Genomic DNA, 20070 nt, shown 5'->3' with positions numbered 1-20070 from the left:
AAACCACACTGTGGTTTGATGAGAATGAGCTGTGGTCCCTTCCCCTGGGGCAGGCAGGGCCATCCCTCTGCTCCCAGAGCCAAGCTCCCTGTCCAGGAACCACAACACTCGTTTTCTACTGAACAAGCATAGCCAAGACCCAAAGCTGACTGTGAAAGGAAGGCAATGGAATTTGGGCATGCCACTGCTTACCTCCTCTCACTCTTAGCTCTGGATAAAACCCCAACGGACTCATTCACTCTTTTCCCTCTTCAGGAGGGAACAGTGACCAGCCTGTGCCAGAACCTACTTTCAATTCCCACTCACCTTCAGGAAGATGTAACAGGAATGGCTGATGTGGCCAATTCCTGGATCTCGTCTGCCACTGAAGAAGGGACGAACTGGACACACACCGCCACCTCAGCCTCCCTGGTTCCCATCAGAGCAAGGGTTGTACATTTTCATTAATGGATCAGGCTGGAATAACCTGCCAGCAGTCTCTCGAGCCAGGCAGGCTTCCTCTCTGCCCTCCCTGCCACACATACATTTGTATTGTTTCACACTGATCCTTGGCAGCTTGATTTAGGGGGAAAATGATAAAAAAGATGAGAACCTCATGCTGGCTTTGTGCTGGGTATGCAGCTGCAGCCCCACTCACAAAACACTCCTCAAATAACAAACCAGCAACTAAAAAAAAAAAAGCAAACTATCTTTAATATCTCCCAAATCCCATTTAGAAGCAGTTTCATAGAAACATCACTTTGATCGTGCAATAGAGGCTGGAGGAGGGGCAGGAGGAGGGAGGACTGGCGCCACGTCCTTGTGGGCAGACACAGAGGGGTCTCCCAGGGCCTCAGAAATTCTCCAGCAGATCCAGGATCCGCTTCTGCTCGCTCTCCCGGAACTCCTGGTTCTTCCCGTCCCCGATGTTCTCCGCGTACTCTGCAGGGAGAGAGAGAGCAGAGGGACACAGGCTTTGAGTGCAACTGGAACAAACAAAGGGCCACAACTCCTGCGGACACCACAGAGGAATCTACACCACACTACTGCAAACAGCCAAATGGGAATTAATGCAAGGAGCATTGACGGTTTTCCTGCCCATCCCCAGGGTTAAAGCTTTGCATAACAAACACCTGCTGACACTCATTAAAGCTTTTGAGGCAGACAGACGCAGAGAACTCCCTGCTCTGGCCCAAGCAGACAGCAGCACCCAGGAGCACCCATTTCCTGGCATGGGAATCATGGCATTATGCCCAAGAAATGCAAACAGTACCGTAAATCACTGCAAATCACCGGCCTCCTAGGTCCCTTTGGACACTGAGTGTCATCAGGGAAGGTCAGGCAGGGTCTGTGACAACTGTTAATCATTCCCAGTCCTGGGTTTAACCTGCCTGCTGTCCACGCATCCTGAACGAGGATTTTTGCCCAGGAGACCCAATTCCTCTATCTACCCAGTGCTTTTAACCACACAGAAGAAAAGCCACCAGTTCAGATTCAACTACAAACCAAACTACTTGTCATCATGCAGAGGACACAGACCCTGACCACGGTCTTGCCCATTCATGCACACAGCCAAACACCACAGAACTGAGAATTCCCTCTGTAGCTCACCTTCCTGATATTCATTTGGAGCTGGCACCTCTCATCCCCTACCAGCTCCCTCCTTCCTGCAACCAGAACCTGCATTTTCAAAGACGGTTTAAAAAGAAAATATGAAAAGCAGGTTCTGAGCTGCAGAAGCAAGGAGCTGAACAAATCTGAGGAATCAGGAGCAGGCTGATGGTTAAGACAGCACTTCCCTGCCTCCACCTGCTTGCATTCTTTTCCTTCTTCCAAACAAACAGAACAGCTTGTATTCAGCACTGAATGGTAAGTTGCTGCAGAAAGTTTGCTTTAATATTTATACATTTAGCACAGCTACACGCTCTGAGCTCCATCAAAGCCTTTGTTACAGGAGCACTGAAAGCAGTGAGGACAGGCAGAAGTTAGCTGATGTGGGAGTCTTCCCTCCTGTGTGTACACTCTCTCTCTCTCTCTCTCTTCATGTAAAGACAGTAGAGCTCTTTAAAAAGCCTCTGGGAAAAATATTTTTATTATTTATAAACCGCTCCAATACCTGTAATATGAGTAGGTGGTAACGCTGAGGTTTGCTGCAGGTGAACCTGAGCTGCCCCCTGTCCCAGCAAAGGGACCAGCTCAGGGCACCTTCTCTCAGTGGAGGAGCTGCTCTCCACAGCTCTTAAAAGCAGCTGAAAGCTCCTACAAGGAGGGATTCATTGCAACTCCCTGTGTGTGGACTGATTGCTGCGAGGCAGCTCAGCCCTGCTGCACTGCGCAGGCTTTGGGCTGCACTGGGGATCCAAACCTCAGGCAGGAGATGATCCCAGTGCACAGGGATGGGGTCCCCTTCTTAGCTCAGGGTCCTCTGTCCCCTCAGGCAGTACCAGAGCCTGAGTACTGGTGGAGGAGCCAGCTCTGTCCCCAGCAGCCCTTTCCATGCTCCATCAGGGTAAGTGCCTCTGGAACATGGCAGTGGATGTGAGTGCTGGAGTTTATTGCAGCCCAAGGGCAACACTTCCCACCTGCAGTGGCCTCTCCAAGCCCAGGTGAGGGACAGCCATAGTCTCCAAGCCTGGCACAGCCAGTAGCTCTGTCCCCAGCTGTAAGGATGGCCAGACTGCTTGGACTAGGGCTAAAGCAGGAATCTACTGAGTGCCACTAATGACACTGCCCTTCCTTTGTACCAGGAGATCACCCAAACAAAAACAAGACACAAATTCTTCTTATCTTGTCCAAAAGCTCAGCATTTCTCCTTCTAAACTTCTAGGCTTTGTAAGACTAAAACCCCTGTTACTCTAAGGCAGAATGTTTACTGGGTTATGACAGCTGCTAATGCTCATTTGAAGCATTAGCAGCTTGAAGACACCAGATAAAACCCCCAGAACCAGGCTTAAAAAAGTAAATCTCCAACCAAGATTTTATGTATTTACTTTTTTATTTAAAATTCCACCACTTCACTGAGACTGCTAAAAAAAATCAAGTGTAAGCTGCTCCTGCCAACAGTTAACTAGAGCTTACACACTGCTGTAGCTACACAAAGGGAAAGGGCCCAAGATTGGTTTCTGCTTCATTAGACAAAATACAATGGTCACAGAACAGTAAAAATCAATTGGGAAATACTGAGGCTTGTAATGGATATTGGAAGCTCTGGAGCCTGCACAGATGGAGGCACCATGAGCCAGACTGAGCTCCATCCTCAGAGCACACTGACCCTTCCTTTGTGTTTACCTGTGCTAACAGGTTTGGGCTGGAATGTGCAGCAGACATTCCACATGCCCAGCTCCCAGTGTGCCTGCTCACCTGACACCAGGTGTGGGGCTGGGAGGGGGGGCCTCAGCAGGAGCAGGTCTGACAGAGCTCCTGAGGTAGCCAGGATCAATGGCTAGTCCCTCTGGATCAGTGAGGAACAGAGAGATTTGCCATTCCAGAGCCAAGTATCACTTCAGAGAAGCCTGTGCCTCACTCCATTCCCAATGACAGATGGAGATCAGGCACCTCCCCAAGATACAGACGCTGCTGCCATCCCAAATCCAGCCTCCATCCCCAAAACACCTCCCTAGCCAAGGTACACACCACTCAGTTGTTTTCTTCCAAAGCATAAACTAACTGTCCTGTTGCAAGAAGTGCTTGATCTTCCAGAAAAAGGAAGTGTGGGAGGACTGGTCAGCCTGCGGAAATGCATTAATGAGCCTCCCGTTATTCCCTGCCCACTCCTCCCCCTTGAAAGCTCTACCATAAGAAAACAGTCTCGCTTCCTTGCTTGCATCGTAAGTAATTCTGAGCCACCCCAAGGGATCCATCAGCTGTCAGGTTGCCAGAGAAACATGGAGAATATGTAGGCCATAAAAATCAGACTAAAAACTGAGCACCTAATTAGTATGCAAAAATAGAAAATAAAAACTGAACAAGAGCAAAACACTGTACGAAAAGTAAAAATAAACCAGTCCTCATCTGTCCTGGGAAAGTTGGGAAGTAGCCTAGAAATATTCCAGCCAAGGCTCAGGCTCCTGATCTCTCAGTCTCTTGCAATAGAGTGCAGTTGACTCCAGTGAAGTTTTGGAAGCCCCTTCCTGGCCCCTGCATCCCAGCAGCACACATCAGGGTCCACACCCAAATACCCTGTTCCAACCCCTTGGCTTCCCAGGGAAGCTGTGTCCAGGGAAGTGACTCCTTCAGAGATGCAGGTGCATGTCCCTGGTGCTGCTGCTGTTACAGGCTGTTGAATCTGTGCTGAATGTACATGTGGACACAGGTGTGTAACTACTGAAATGCTCAAATTTCAGATCCCAGACTGCAGCTGAGCCCAGTGCTGCTCCTGCCTTCCAAGTCCCACTGCAGGACTTCACAAGCATCCACTAAGAAATTTATCACTGAGGTTTTGATTATTGTCTCTAAAAGTCTCTAAAACTAGCAAGTTTAAGAGTGGGGGAGAGCTGCAGTCAGAGCCCAAGCTCTGTACCCATCCCTGCATTATTAACAAGGCAACATGCCCCTTCAGGCAGGGAATGTGCTGCTGCTGAGAGCACCTAACCCAGCACGACCCTGAGCTTGCAACACCTGATACAACCACGGAGAAAGTTTCACAATGCAAGTCACTGTCTGGGAAAGAAAGAATCAGATGAAATTTTAATGCAGCTGCCCTCCAATTCAGCTTGGTATGTAAGTCAACACCCCAGAGCCGTGACCGTGAGGTGTGCAGACAACTCCCCCAGGGACACACGGCCCAGGGCAAGTGTGGGAATCTGAACAGGGATGTGGCCATAGTCCACATTGGAAAGGAGCAGTTTAGAGGCAGGAATTTTCAAGTATCAGAATTAAAATCAGAAAAGACATCGTATGCAGCCCCCCCCTGCTCACCAGCAGGCATTAACTTGCACGTTGTTGCTAAAGACAAGAGCCAAAGAGATTGTCTATAGCTGCAGGTAATTTCACACTGTCAGAAAATCACTCTTGATTTTGTCATACCAGCCAGCCCTCTGATTCCTTTTTTTCCTGCATATGAGAAGGGAGAAAACCGACAGGTTTTGCAGGAAATAAGCTGTGTGTACCTGCCGTTGTTGAAGTGGGGGCAAGAAAAGCCCAGGAGAACATTATTGCTCCCCAAGAAAGCAGAAATGCTGAAATACAACCCACAGCCCACTATCCCAGAAATGCTGTCAAGCTTCCCTTCCCTCCAGAAGAAAAATAGACTCCTCTCCTCACACTGAAAACAACACAGCCCCTTTGGAGCAGATACATTCCATAAGGAAGCATCTTCTCCAGGCAGCTCTGGTTCCCTGCTGCTCCCACTAAGCCTCTCAGCTCTGAGGGGGCCATGGGAAGAGGCTGAGTCCTGCCCTTTTCTCCCCCAGTTCCACTGGCGGCTGCTGCTGAAGGACAGCAGGCTGTAGAGGAAGGCCACAGCTCAAATAGGCATTGCTCTAATTCACCATGAGCATTAAAAATAACAAGCAGTACTTTAAAACTGGGATTGCAAATCACAACAGCTACATTTTAAAGCTATGGAGGATACTTTAATGCTATAATCCCTATTAATTTGACGCTAAGAACAAGACAAATACACCACGGGTACTAATATGGTGCAGATGGTAAAGTGCAAGGCCACGTTAATGAAAGATGAGACTCCACTATTCTTCCCTCCAGCAGGCATGTGCACTTCCCTTAAATATTTACTCTCACGTTAATGTCAGCAGTGAATTCCAGCCAGGCTGGAGCTGATGGAAGCGTGCAGTGATGTGCTGCTCTCTGACAGCAGCTACAGCAAGTGTCCCCACTCGGAGGCAAAGCAAAGCACGCCACTAATCAGGGTGATCCCAGCCCTGCCAGGATCTCAGAACACTGCTCAGCTGCTGCCTGGAGATGCTCAGGAAGCCAGGGAGAATTACACGTGAAAGCTCATCCTGCAAAGCCATGACCAAGCTGTCCCTGGTAGCGATGAGACACTTGCACAAAAATATCTCTACTCACCCTTCAGGATGTGTCGAACAATTTTAATGGAGCTGCCTCTCATGTTCAGGATCTGGTGGACTCTCTGACGAATCTGGTGGAGAGTAGGACAGAGAAGAAAGAGATCTTCAACACAAGTCCATGCACAGCCCTGCTTTTTCCCACTTTGAGGGATAAGCAGAGACCTGAGCACCACAAAAACCAACTCAGTCTTGGCAGCCCTCAGCATCTGCTCAGGAACATTCAGGAAGGCACACGGCACAGAAACAAGAAGCCACAGAATACATTCACAAATCCCAATGTATTCACAGAGGAAGCAGAGATGCAGCATTTTGCACAGATGAAGAAAAGCTGTAGCTGTGCTTTTGTGAGACCTCCTGAGAGTAGGTCCCTTCCCCCTGCTCCCTCAGCAATGGCATCAACATGGCCTTTCCATTTCAAACCCTGACCTTGCTCACACAGATTATACGAATTAAGTGACAGTAATCAACTTCTGTCCCCACTAATGCCCTATCTGCTGCAACTTGATGGAGTTGTATGGACACAAGTGCAACAAACAGGAGGCTTCCACCCGAAAAGAGAATTAGAGAAACAATTACTCAACACAGCATTTGCAAAGATTTAGAGCCTTGTCTGCACCATGAATGGAAACACAGATGATCTGCCAACCTTGTAGGCAGCTTTACCTGGGGAACATTGGCATTACAGATCTCTGCCATGATGTAACAGATGAGCTGCAGCACAAAGAGCCCAGCATCCAGACGACGGAGATAGAATTCATCTTCCATGTCATCATCTATGATCTCTCCTCGACGCACCATGTCCTGTAAAACCACACAAAGGAAAGGTGTGAGGATTCTCTCAGAGCACTTCCCATCAGGAGTGGCAAAATGTTGGTGGAATTTGTGGTTTCTCAAGAATTGTTTTGTTCCCCCAAACATTATCAGCCATATATTTCTTGCCAAAGTATTTTTAATAATTCATTTAAATTCACAAAACATTTCATTCCGTTTTGAAGTTTTGCCTTTGCTGGTCGTGAAGTGTGTCCATCTGCAAGTCAAAAATTTAATTTAAACATACAAATCACATTTCTACATTGAGGGGTGAGAGTGTGTGACTATGGAACAGACCCATGTATCCGTGATTTACAAGTTCTTTGTCAGAATGGAACAAAACCTGCTCTTTTACTGGCCATCTGAGGGTGCTGTTCAGCAGTGTAGAACATGACTCCAGCACACTCTAAGAGCTATCGGGCTTCTAGCTTCATGACTGACTGATATATGAGAAAACACATCTGAAAATCCTGCACAAGGACAGCTTTTCCATGCCCAGCCAAGCTCTTTCAGCTGTTTCTAAGGGGGGCTGCTGGGGCAGACCCAAGACAGGGTTTTTTAGCCAAAGACTTCCATGGGAATGATGACCCACCATCAATCCTTCTTCTGTATACACGAGTTTCACCAGAGAGACCTGCCCAGAGGGAGGCCAGAGGAAGAATGAAAGAGGCCATTCCATTCCATTCCATTCCATTCCATTCCATTCCATTCCATTCCATTCCATTCCATTCCATTCCATTCCATTCCATTCCATTCCATTCCATTCCCCCAGAAGCCCATCTTCTTGAAAACACTGCAAGAGCCACCCGGAAGCGAGCTCAGAGCAGCCTCCTCTGAGCTGGCCCCAGACGTGCCTGTGCTCCATCCTCATGGGGGCTGACAGGCCCAAACAACTGTGTCACGTGTCACCTTCTGCATTTTGGGGTTTGTCTTCAGCATTTGCTCTTAAACAAAGGAAGCAGCTCGTCAGCTGCTCTGTGATTTATTCCGCAGCCGTTGGCAGGTGGGTGCGCGCCGGTGGAGCAAGATTTCCTCGTTAGAGCCATCACCTGCGAGCGCTGCGCGCCTGCAACGCTCTGCAGGACGCGCCTCCTCGGGCGCATGAGCTCCAGGCACCCGGTCACCAGCACCAAAGCTGACCGAGGCTGCCAAATGTTGCTGTTCTGTCAAGCCAAGCCCTCGTACCTAGTGGTGAGTTGAGGGTTTTAGGCCTAAGAAGGAAAATGAGACCTGTGCAACTCTCCCTGGAGGGGGGGCAATGGATGCTCCCCAGATAGAAAGCTGATGGAGAAACTTAGACATCTGATTCTCACTTCCTCTTGAAAGAGAGAGGAAAGCTTAGGTAGTGTAATATTTCTCCTTTCCTCCTAGAAATCCAGTCTGCCAGTAAAAGAATAAGTTTAGAAGCCAGTGCCTTCTTAATCATGTTGTGACATCAACTGCTTTGGCTACACTCAGATGTGACACTTGAGCATCAGATCCTGAAAACTCCAACACATGCACGACTGTCATTTACTCCAGGTTCTCAAAATCATAGGCACAGGCATGACTGGGCAAAGCCTGCATGTGAGCTCTTGCCAGTAAATAGAAAAATCTAATTTTGTGCAGAGAGTGACTTCCCTCACCCTAAATCCATGCCAAATGGCTCAAATCTGGTCTCTAAAGCTGAACAATGATGAGTCTGGCTAGTGAGAGAGCTGAACACTGACTGAATTATCTAAAAAAACACTCAAAAAAGACAACACACTCACTCCTGTACCACTGCTCATACTCTGCACTGCACACAGGCTCATTGGCTGCTCTGCCCAACAGTGCTAAATTCCTGAGCAGAAAAACATCCACAGGCCAGGACTCTGAATCTCCAGAGCAAGAAACAAAGGCCAGGTCTGCTCTGTATTCTGATCCGAGCACAGTGATCACAGGAGCTGGATCCAGGCAGCCGCGGTCTTGATTACACAGCGGGGGCGGCTCCAACAGCCCCTCTCAGCAGAGAAGATTATTTTGTGCCAGTAAATTAAGCAGATATGAATTAGAAGACAAGTACAGTTTTAAGGTGCCTTTTCACAGTCCTTTTTTTTAAATCCACAGCCACCCTTTCAGTGCTAGTCTGCCTCCAGTACAGTACCAAGCAGCCCCTTTCCCACTTGGACTCTCTTTCAAAGCTGTCAGTCGCTAACCTCCAAATGAGCGCTCAGGTGCCATTTCTAATCTGCCAGCAATATGTGCTGAGATGCCCCTTGCTGATGGGAGAAGACAGCAATAAGATGGGCTTCTGTGAAGCTAAAATGAGCTTCTCTCACACTAATGAGGCAGGACTGACAGGCCTCGAGGTGTCAAGTAGAGACTCCAAGCCTAAAGATGCGATGGATGTGCCAGTGCTGTACCAAAAATCACATTGCTCCATACAGGCACTGGAGGAGATTTCTGTATCCTCCTCCCTCCTCATCTATCACTCACCTTCCAGCACGCACTGCTCAGCTGGGCAGAACAAAAGGATACTGATCAAGAACAAAGAACACCTCCAGGATCCTGGTTTTACACCCTCACCATGTGGAACAGCAAGGCCAATCCAGGTGGACAGAAATGAGCATGTTCCAAAAAGCCATGCACCAGAACAACCACCACAACATGCTTCTCACTCTAAGGATGGAGTCTCTCCCCTTACTACTTTCAGTCTGTATTAGTGGGGAGAGCTGAGGGATGCAAGACATGCTCAGGAAGGGTCTTCAGACCACAGACTAAGAGCCACAATCACAGCCATCATGTCCTGCCCTCAGCACAGCTCCAAGCAATTCGGTCTCTCTACACCAAACTGAAAGGATGGGCTGACACAAAGCCCCACCTGTTATCTCCACCTGCGGATACCACACTCATCCTAGGAGTTCCACCTCTTCCTTTCAAGGATGGAGTGGCTGAGCTGTACCACAATTAGCATGTAATTTGTAAGTCATTATAGCACAAAGTGTCTGGTGAGAATATTTTATTGAATAAACCTGATGAGCATAATTTTCCATGGAACTATAAAAATATTAAACTATCTCTTGTCATTTCCTACCATCTTTAGAGATCATCAAGGCTATTGCTGCCACCCATAATTATACCTCATTTTAGAGAGACGTAAAGGCCACAGGATGTTGCACCATTTCCTACAGAAATAATTAAAGAAATTGAGAGGAGAACAAGATATTTTCATTAACTAAACACTCTGAGAAAAGTGCTAAGATAGGCATCAGGTGTTGGAGACAATGCTCTCATGGACTTTGCTCCTGGGTTTCCCATGGCAATTAGGATAATCACCAAGTTATCACCTCTGAACCTTTCTGAACAGATTCCACTGAAGCAAACAAGGGGGTAACACTAAGAAGGGGCTCAATGACCTCATCCTGTTTCACAATCCAAATCAGGGTGCAGATTATTACAACTGTTCCTCCTCAAAACAGCTGTCTTCAGAAATTCCTCCCCTCCCTCAACTATTCCCCTACTATCACTGCCATGGGCTGAAAAGCAGGGCTATAAACCAAATCACTAAAATAAGCCAAGCTAAAAGAAATAAAAAGGAGGAGAACTACAAGAGCAGGAACTTCTTATGCCAGCTGCACTACTAAAGATAAAGCACTCAGTCATTCCTTGTGTAAGCAGCTTTTCACTCCTTGTAATGCAAGACTTACACCAGGATACTCTGTCCATCAGACTCAGATCTCACTCTTTTCAGTGTAGACTGAACCTGTAAAATCTCACCAAGTATCATTTTTCAATGAGGCAGGGAGAAAGGTAAGGATCTGTATACCAGATTTTTGGGGTACTATGTCCTCTACTGCAAGGAAAGGGTCAAAAGCCCCCCAGTGACAGAATATAATTTCTAAAGTGTTCATACAATCCACCTCAGTGATTCATGTGCCACAACAAGGAACACTAAAGTGTCCCATAAATCCTGTCACAGCCAGACAGTGCCATGATGTGACAGACAGAATGATGGCTTTTGCTATTTCTGTGAGGGGAAAACACTTGAGCCACTTCAGATCTCAGGAGACCATGTCCCACTGACCATCTGATGATGCTACAAAATAAAATAAATGATAATTCTCCAAAAGTGTTCCAAGCTAGGAATGAACTTGAATATCATATTTTATACATGTTGCAGTCAATGTGTTGCACCTATGAGATGCTTCTGCGAAATCCTATTATTAGTTCTAATAAAAGGTAAAGAATTGAGGTCCATTTATTTTGGATACAGAAGGAGAATCTGACATTCCTTAGTTTTATGTCTCTTATGCATTTAGTAGACACGAATGGGTTAATATTATTAATTGAAAAGCTTCCACAAAAACTTCTTCACACTCAAATTCCTTCCACTCCTGCTTTGTGCTGGCTGTTTGCTACAGATGTTAACGTTTGCAGGCTGCTCCAAGGTGTTCCTGGATAAAGGGCACATACCCTTGCCCTGCATGTGGTATTTCAGGGCTCTGTACAAGCAGCTCCAACACACTACAAAGCTTCAACTAAAAAAAAACCCAATCTGTTTTTTGAGTTCTAAAGCCCCCACACCAACACCAAAACGTAAAGAATAAATAATTTCTTGCCCTGTACTGAGGAGGAAGGACAGAGCACAGAAGGAAAGGAGGAAAGGGTAAATGCTGTTTTCCTCCAGGCCACCGCTCAGTGGTGACGCTGCCGCTGCCCAGATGGAGCCTGAGAGCTGGCAGCAAAAGCAGCTCCATTCATCACTCACTCCCCGTGCCTCTTTGAGCAGCAGCAGTGCTCCGATGCCCTCGGAATGTTTGGCAGTGCCCGGAGAAGCAGCCTTGGCAGCAGGCAGGCAGCTGTTTGTCGGGGCCTGGCGGGGGGCTGCTGCCCGTGGCACGCAGTGCACGGCGCGCGCGACGGCAGCTGCAGCCATTGCTCTCCGTCGGTGCTAATCAATCTCACACCCTCCCCAGCACTGATACAGATAATCTTGTGGGAAGCTGGCCAAGCTGGCTAACAGCTCTGCAAGCTGCTTCCTGACTCCAGCCACTCGTTCCCTTTCAAAAGGTCTGTTCCAGCTTCAGTTCCAAGAAAGTGCTGTGCGGTACCATGGCTCGTGTCACTCAAACGTTCACTGCTGGTGTGCAGAGAGCACACAGCCCTTGGCTGCTCCTCAGCCAACTCATCAACACAGACACTTTCTCATTGCTGATCACAACTCTGCAGACCAGGGTAGGAGGCCTTACACATTATCACGTAATTGTCTCTCTGCATTTCACCTGCTCTCCATCTGCCAAACCAAGCAGGACGGCGGCCAGGGAAAAGCGAAGGCAAATTAAAGCACAGACAGACTTAGGTACTTCTAGTAAAATTCACTCAAAGAGACAGCCAGAAGGACTTGTAGAGAAATTCTTGGCCCACTTTATCTGAGGTTACCTGGAACTTGGAAAGTGAGGCAATAGGAATTAAGGGAAACAGGAAACACATATGAGGGCACACCTGAGAACAGTGACTGGCTGAGCCAGACATCCTGTACAGATGACATGGCTGTGCAGAGGTGTTACAGACATGACCTGGCAAAACTTAAGCAATACATACATGTTTCTCCCCATCAATCTTCTTATCAGCTGCCTGCATTGCATCCAGATACTTAAAATACAGTTCCATCAGCCGATCAACCTGCAAGGGCAGAAGAGAGAGACATAAGGAAGAAAAAAGAACAATGCAATCATCTTTAATCCTTCCTGCAATTTTCTTTTCCTCTCAGCTTCAGCCTTCACAAAGCAACAGGCAGTTCTGTCCCTCCCGGGAAGGAACGTGTTACAGAAGGAGGGTACAAGTGCTGGTTGGATGAGCACACTGGGGCTGCAGGCTTTTGGATGTCATCCTATATGGGAACACAGTCCCATCAGTGCCAGATAAATGGCAGCAGACAGACATGTGTCCCCAGCTCACTCTCTGTGCTGTGGTCCTCCAGGCTCCAGGTTTCCCCAATGGACTTGTCTATCTGTGCAGAATGTTCCAGCTCTCCCATTCTCCTCTGAATTGTGTCAGGGCAGCTGAAATCCTGTCTAGTAATTATCTACAATTGGTAGAACAGGTTATGAAAAACACCTTTAAAACACACTAATGAGGAATACTAAGGAACCAGTATTTTCCCAGTGGCAGAATTTACAAATCCCTTGGGATCCCTGGTTTGCAAAAGCTATTTATTTTCTGCAAAGCTTTGATCTATCCACCACCATGTAAATATTTTGGGAAGAATCTCCCAGAGCAAACACCACTAAAATGAAACATTCCAGGAGAAGAGTGGAGAACCTTAAATGTGTACCACAGCAATTGCTAAACTCTCTGCAAAAGAGCTTCACCAGACACACTGGCACCTTTCCACACTGTCCTGATCTCAGAGTCAGCACAATGTAATACTGCAGATTGTCTTCTAGGGCCAGGTTTCAGCAGAGACACAACCCAGAACAGAATTGCTACTACCATATGCAAGGGCACCAGAAAACAAGAGCACAGGGGGTGTGGAGGCACGAAATGTCCAGTTTTACAGTTTGTAGATACAATGTGAATGAGAGAGCAAAGGTCTGTGACAGCAGCAGTCTCTGCAGGCAGGTAGGAGGATGGCTTTTTGTAACTCAGCGAGCGCACCAGGCACCCTGGGCAAGAACCCTCCTAACCTGGCAGCCCAGAGACTGAGACACATTCAGCACTCACCTTTTCACTGTCATTCTCTGTGAATTTATTCAGTAACCGTGTCCTCTGCTGCCCTCTCAGGTTTCGCAAAAGGGAAGCCAGGATGGAACAGACATGTTCTAGAAATACAAAATGAAAATTGCACGCTGAGATCAGGAAGAGGAGCTTATTTCCCTCTGTAACATGCCATTAAATTCACTATTAACACTCCAGCACGTAGCTCTTGATAAGCAGAACCCTGGTTCCTTCCCATCATGGTGAGAGGAGACAGAGCAGCAGTGAGAGCCACAAGCCATGTTTGCAGGGAGCACAGATAACTCCTCATTCCAGCCCCACCAGTGAGGTCTCCTCCACCTCTGCCTCAGGAACCTTACATAGAGCACAAGTTTCACTCTGGTTTTCTCCTCTTTGGTGCCTAAAGGAGCCCTGGTCAAAGCCAACACCCAAATGACCCTTAAGTCACCAAAGCTACTGAAACAAGAGAGCTGGAGAAAGGGAATAAGTGCGTTCCTGCAGAGACTGAAGAGGTATGAGCTAGTGGAAAAATTCTCAAACCAACCACTTTCATTTAAATAAAGTCCCATCAATGAATATAAATGGGCCACAACAAACCAGAAACGACCAAATAAACATGTTTACAGTCTTCTCAATTGCACCAGGGGGTCATATTGTTCAGCACAAACCAAGGAGACAAGTAAAATTCAAGGCTGCAAGCACACAGGCGACACCTGTGTCAATGTCCCACCACTCTGAGGTGACTGAGCCACTCTCCTCAAGACCAAGCACAGCAGTGCAAAGCAAAGGAGAAGGGCTTGAATATCTTTCCCTTTTCAAACCAGTCAGTACAACTTCCACCTGCATGACTGCATTAAACACAGACCTGCTGGTTTAGCCACCCTAGCTTTACCAAGATGTCCTCACTGTAATCTTGCTGATTAAGACTGACGAAAATTAATGGCCATAAACAGTTCCTCAGCCATGGTGGTAGGGAACAATGAGGCCTCAAGATTTGATATTTTCAGAGGGGGAATCACAGCGTGCAGAGGAGAGGGATCACCATCTCAATGCTGTCACACTATGCATTTCCTCAGCACTGGCCCAGAGCCATGAGCAGCTCTGATTGATCAGTCCAGCACAAAGAACCAGTGTCACCACTGTGTTTGCTGGGAGCTCCTGCTCCCAGCTGCCTGGGCCCTGGAAGGTGAAGGCATGCAGGCTGCCTGGCCAGGGTGCCTGTGCTCCCTGCTGCACGGATTATCTGCATCCTGCACAAGGGCAGCACGAGGAGAGGCTGCACAGGCACATGAACACCCCCCATTTCATTAGCTCCTTATAAATGGAGCTTCCTTTTCGAAACAGATTTCTGCCTGAGGTGGTGTCAATTTTTCATGTTCCAAGGAGATTGGGAGCGTGGCTGGCAGGAGGAGCAGGCAGATAACAGGTTTATCGGGTGGCCACACCGTGTGGCTGCTCCGTCATTCCGACAGCCCCACGGGGGTGAACGATGGCTCCGGGGGCGTCAGAGCACGCTCCCACTGCACACAAACTGCTACTCCACACAAAGCTACACCAAATTAACTGTTGACATTAAAAGCACCGTAAAAACCTTCAAGTTCTTGCAAGTTCCCATTTTCTTAAGGAGAAAGAAATTCAACAAAATGAAGATTTTTTTCCCCCATATATGCCAACATATGCTCTGCTGGTTTAGGAAGAAGTCAGCATTCTGTATGTCATACTATTTTTTCCCCCCAACCTTCTTTTTTTGGAAGTGTTGATGCAGCATTTTAGTAGCAGTATTCTCACCAATGATCTATCTTCATTGCTTTTTTCCAATATTCCTTTACTAGGAAATGTATTTCAGCCATCATTTTTGCTTTGGTGGTTGTATGCAGATATTTATCCATTTTATCAATAAAATCTTTAAAACTACTGACAAGTCTAAAGGAGCTGACACAGAGGTTTTGAGAACAAGGTTATTCTTTCAACACATCACTGCAGAAAATCCAGGAAATATTCAGCTGCCTGGTCAAAATGTTCAAAGAAATATTTTACAGAAATATTTCTGAACTATCTAAACTGGTTTTTTATCAGCTTCCTGAAAAATAACACACCAGTGTGTTTTATGCTGCACCCCAAAATCAAGGTTATGTCTGATAATGCAAGTACTGGCCCAATAATACCAACATCCACAGGCAAGGGCACTGGCCAAAATGAGGGCAAAGCTTGATGCAATGAGAGGCTGAGTCCATGATTCAGTGGATTAAAGTGTTTGCACAGCCATGGGAAGGGAGAAACACTAACCTTGGGGTGCAGGTTCCCACAGATGGGGTCTCACCATTTTACCATGGACTGACCCAATCTCCATCTCACATGGGCAACATTTTAAAAGCTGTAATCACAATATTTGCTCAGGGTTGGATCTCCTTTGGGAAATGGTGAGTAGCTGATGCTGTTTTGAGTCCCCAGAACACAGAACCTGCAGCTGCCTGGCTTTGATCTCAGTGCAGACAGAGGCCATGAGCTGTGCATTGCCCCAGGGTGAAGCCACAGGCAGCCTCCCTGCTACAGAATATTCTGGGAGCTTCTCCATAGGAATGTAACACTCAGCCAAAGTCCACATCCCCCGCACAAAAGGCATCACTTCCAGGGAAGGCACAGACAAGGCCAGAGGCAGAGGTTGCAGAAGAGCTCTATTTCAAAGAATGACTAAATGTCATTCCTTTGAGAAGCAAACACCAAACCAAGCTGTGCTGAAGCACCACAAAGGTGCCTCCACAGAAATAACAGGTACCAGCTGGCAGCTACTATGCATCAAAAACTTTTTTCATGCAAACATCCCAAAAATCCCCTAAATTCACGGACGTGGGAAGATGGGAGGCTTCTCTCTCACCAGCCAGTAGCACTGCTGCTGCCCTATGGCTGGCTCACCTGCAAGCCCTGCCACTCCCCATGATCCCAATCCTGCAGGGCACCATCCCAGACACACCCCTGGCTCTAGGAGGTCACATTCCATGTGCTTTCTGCAGCAGCACCAGGGTCCTGCTTGGCCCAGCATCACCTCAAGCTCTTGGGAGCCTTTCCCTCTCCAGACAGGCCCAGAGACTTCAGCATGCAAGCAGTGTTTAAAACACCCTAATTAGATCGATCTTGACTTCAGCTCCGCGTGTTGGAATACAGATTAATCTATTCCATGGCTGGCACTGGCAGCTGCAACAGCAGGAGGTCCTGTCAAATCAAGCTGTAACACTACACTCCTCTGCCTTTATTATCCCCACCCCCTGCTTTTTTTTTTCTTTTTACATCTCATTATAATGGACATCTGCCTGGCAGGGGAGGAAGCTCAACAGTGAGGAAGAGGAGGCAAGCATCATCCTGCTGGAAGGGGACAGTGGGCAGCTCTGGATGCCAGGGACAGCAGCCCATTGGAGGCCAAGGAGGATGATCTGGTGAACCCAGCAGAACACATTTAAGAGCCTTCTGTCTTGTAAAGAACACTTAAAATAAAATGTAGTTTCTAATTAGAAGCAGGAAAATACTAGAAAAAAGCCAGCCAGCTCTTTGAGATACTTCTACCCCTCCTAGACACACAACCCTGTGGCTTCAGGGAAACCTGGATGAAGCCACTGGTCCATGCCAGTATTACAGGTGGCACTGGGACATGCTATTCCAGTGGTGTAGCATCTGCTAACCTGACTTGTTTCCACCTGCATTAATAATCTACGTTTCAGAAGAGTAACCCACTGAAGTATCACTGCATTTTGCCAAGAAAAATATTATCTTAAAATACTGAGAACAAGCAAGAAGCACCAATTTTATAGATAGGTGAAGGGGGTCCTGGGAGGGCTGGAAAAGCTCCACATGCAACAGCCCTGGTGAGCTGGATCCAGTCATCAAGCTGAACATAAAACAAAATTCTTTCTATTGACTGAGAAAGTTTATTTTTCTGATGTTCTTGCAACTGAGCACGCTCACTTTAATTGAGATAAATTTAACTCTGTTCTCAGCATCATGGCTCACTCAAATCACAGGTTCCTGTCAGAGGGTGATGGTGAAATAACAAATTGGCATAATAAAGTTCTGCTTAAACAGACTGATGCCTTCCCTGGGTGCTCAATCCTCAAGACCACCAAAAGAAAAACACTTCCTGCTGGCTGACAGAGGATGCTCAGATAATACCAATAACTCCTTATCAGGCCATGTTTCTGCTGCTGCCTTTTCACTTCCCCACGCCCAGGGAATCTGGCTCTGAGGCAGACATTCATTGCAAGGGCTCTGCTGCCTTTAGTGCATGTCACAAAGGAATAAGAGTGTATTTACTAAGAAATGGGTTTTGTTGTTGTTTTTAAAGGGAGGGTGTAGCTGAGGATCTCCAAAAGAGGCCTTGTTATTGATAGAGGGCAACAAGCAAAACACCCCAGCAATAGGAATTCTCCTTTGGAAACTGGCTGAACTAATTCTCAGGTTATCAAATTAAGCATTCCTAAGTAAAACCGACATCTAAGACAAGAGAAGGCTTTTAAATGAAGATGAATTGGACAAACATCCTTTTATAGTTCATTACACTCTCCAAGTGAGCAAAACTCAGCTGCAAATAACCATCCTGAGAAAGAGCAGGAGGATCTACAGCCTGTCGAGCCAGCTATGATTGCTTCACTACAGACTCTCTAATTCAGGAGGAATTTGTGTTTTCTCCATTTTTAGCTCACTGAGACTGTTCAAGAATTTTAAACCAGCATCCAATGCTGTGACTCGACTGTGCTGAGAGCTGCTGCACCCTCATGGACAGGGGGACACCCTGACACTCAGCTCTGCAGCAGGAAGGTTTTGGGAATGCAGATGCTCACAGAGCAATCCCCACATTTCAAAAGTCACCACACACAAGTGTTATTTAAAATCTTACCCTCTATTTATGCCAAGAACCACCTAGAGGCAGATTTCTGTGCACTCCCTTCAATCACAGACATTAAAGGGACACTGCTGTTCAACCAGCTCACAATACACAACCACAACACCTCCTACACAGCCAGGCTGGTTCTCTTTGTGGCTGTCCAAACCAGTTGGGCACTCACATGAGTACTGCAAATACACAGACAAAGGAAAACTCTAAGCCATTTCTGTCTTCAGCTGCAAAATATTTCTGCTTTGAGTTGCTTCACTGCCTCAGAAAAAGGGAAATTGCTTCCAATGAGTTTTTTCTCCCAAATCTAATATCCTAATATAATGATCTGTACAAACACAGGCAAAATTCAAGTGTAGATAATGTGCACTCAGTTAGACACCACAGGCCCAATCTTCAGGCTCAGATCATCCATAAAGATGGTTAAGAAATTTTCCCTTTCTTTTTCCCTAATTACATAGTGTACATAAAGCATAAATACGTGCAGTTTGGATTTAAATTGTTCACAGGCTCCCTAGAGTAAAATAATTTTTAAACACTGACAGTGTTTAAAATGTAGCTAACCAGCACTGACACCTTTATGCTAGCATTTAGAAAGGAAGAAATACATTACAGAGAAGTTACTTTTATCAAATTTAATTTGGATTATAAATTTCTGCAATAAATAAAAGCTCAGCAAGTCACATTGAGATTTTTTTTCACTGGGGTATTTATTATTTTGTCACATTCAGAACACTGCCTTAGAGACAATAAAACAAACATGGTTTTATAGACTATCTCTTATGTAAATAGCAACACTGCTATAAAATAAAGACAAGGGGATATTTTCCTACAACCATCAGACACATACAGAAGATTTGGTGCTCTGGAGATTGAGCATTGGATGTCCTGGGACAGGTGAAGTAGCTGGAGCCACAGTGGGTGCCAGGACCCTCAGCCTGGTGGCACGTCAGCCACTGCACACAGAGACAGAGGGACAGGCAGGACAAACCCTTCAGCAGAGCTGTTTGGAACCTCACCCAGTGCTGGAGGATTTTAGCAAGGCTGACCTTTAGGCAGCTGTAATTAGGGCCCAAGTTTCAGAGCCCACTGAGGGTTTTGTGGTTTACAGCACAGCCTGGGGTGCCCAGCCCAACACCATCCCAGCAGCAATGCAGAGAGGGCAAGCACAGCCCAGCTCCTCAGAGCTGCTTTAAAGAAATACTGATGCCACTGCTACAAAGCCATTCCAAAGAATCCTTTAAAGGAATCTCTTCCTCCATTTGGCATACACATAAAAGCTCTCCTAATACAACACTGTTCTAATTAATTTTTTTAAAACAGATTGAACACAGGATAAGGTTTTTATGAGAAAAGATGCAGACTGAACATGAGATTTCTTTTTGATCAATAAACAAAGAGATAAGCAAAAAGCACCATGTTCCTAGGACCAGAACAGCACAGAGGGAACCAATTCCATGATACCACACCTGCACCATTTCCCTTAAAGCCAGAGGCACCCAGGAGCCTGTGCCAGGTTCCCCCCAGAAGCAACTACTGCATGGTTGGGGCAACACTGAGCAGAGTAAAGCACACACTGTGCTGCTTACACCGTGTCAGGACAACGGCTGACAGGCCCCAGGGAACCCTGCTGAACATCTCTATTACCTCCTGTCATTAGAAATTCAGTAACTCACCTGCCCAGTGATGCAA

At 46.8% G+C, this 20070-nt stretch overlaps 1 protein-coding gene across 1 annotated transcript in view; it reads right to left on the bottom strand.

The window, feature by feature from the left end:
* Positions 1–674: 674 nt before the first annotated feature.
* Positions 675–20070, bottom strand: part of CTNNBL1 (catenin beta like 1) — a 47234-nt gene continuing 27838 nt past the window's right edge. Inside the window, exons 12-16 of the mRNA XM_059862561.1 lie at positions 13503–13600; positions 12381–12461; positions 6672–6809; positions 6007–6079; positions 675–921 (exon numbers count right to left, since the gene is read on the bottom strand). Of these exons, the coding sequence (XP_059718544.1) occupies positions 833–921; positions 6007–6079; positions 6672–6809; positions 12381–12461; positions 13503–13600 (479 nt within the window). The 3' untranslated portion in view covers positions 675–832. The remainder of the gene's footprint in view (positions 922–6006; positions 6080–6671; positions 6810–12380; positions 12462–13502; positions 13601–20070) is intronic.

This window comes from Haemorhous mexicanus, chromosome 18, assembly GCF_027477595.1.
Source record: "Haemorhous mexicanus isolate bHaeMex1 chromosome 18, bHaeMex1.pri, whole genome shotgun sequence".
NCBI lineage: Eukaryota > Metazoa > Chordata > Aves > Passeriformes > Fringillidae > Haemorhous > Haemorhous mexicanus.
Note: the sequence above shows the minus strand (reverse complement) of the source record. Positions and strands in the feature narration are given on the sequence as shown.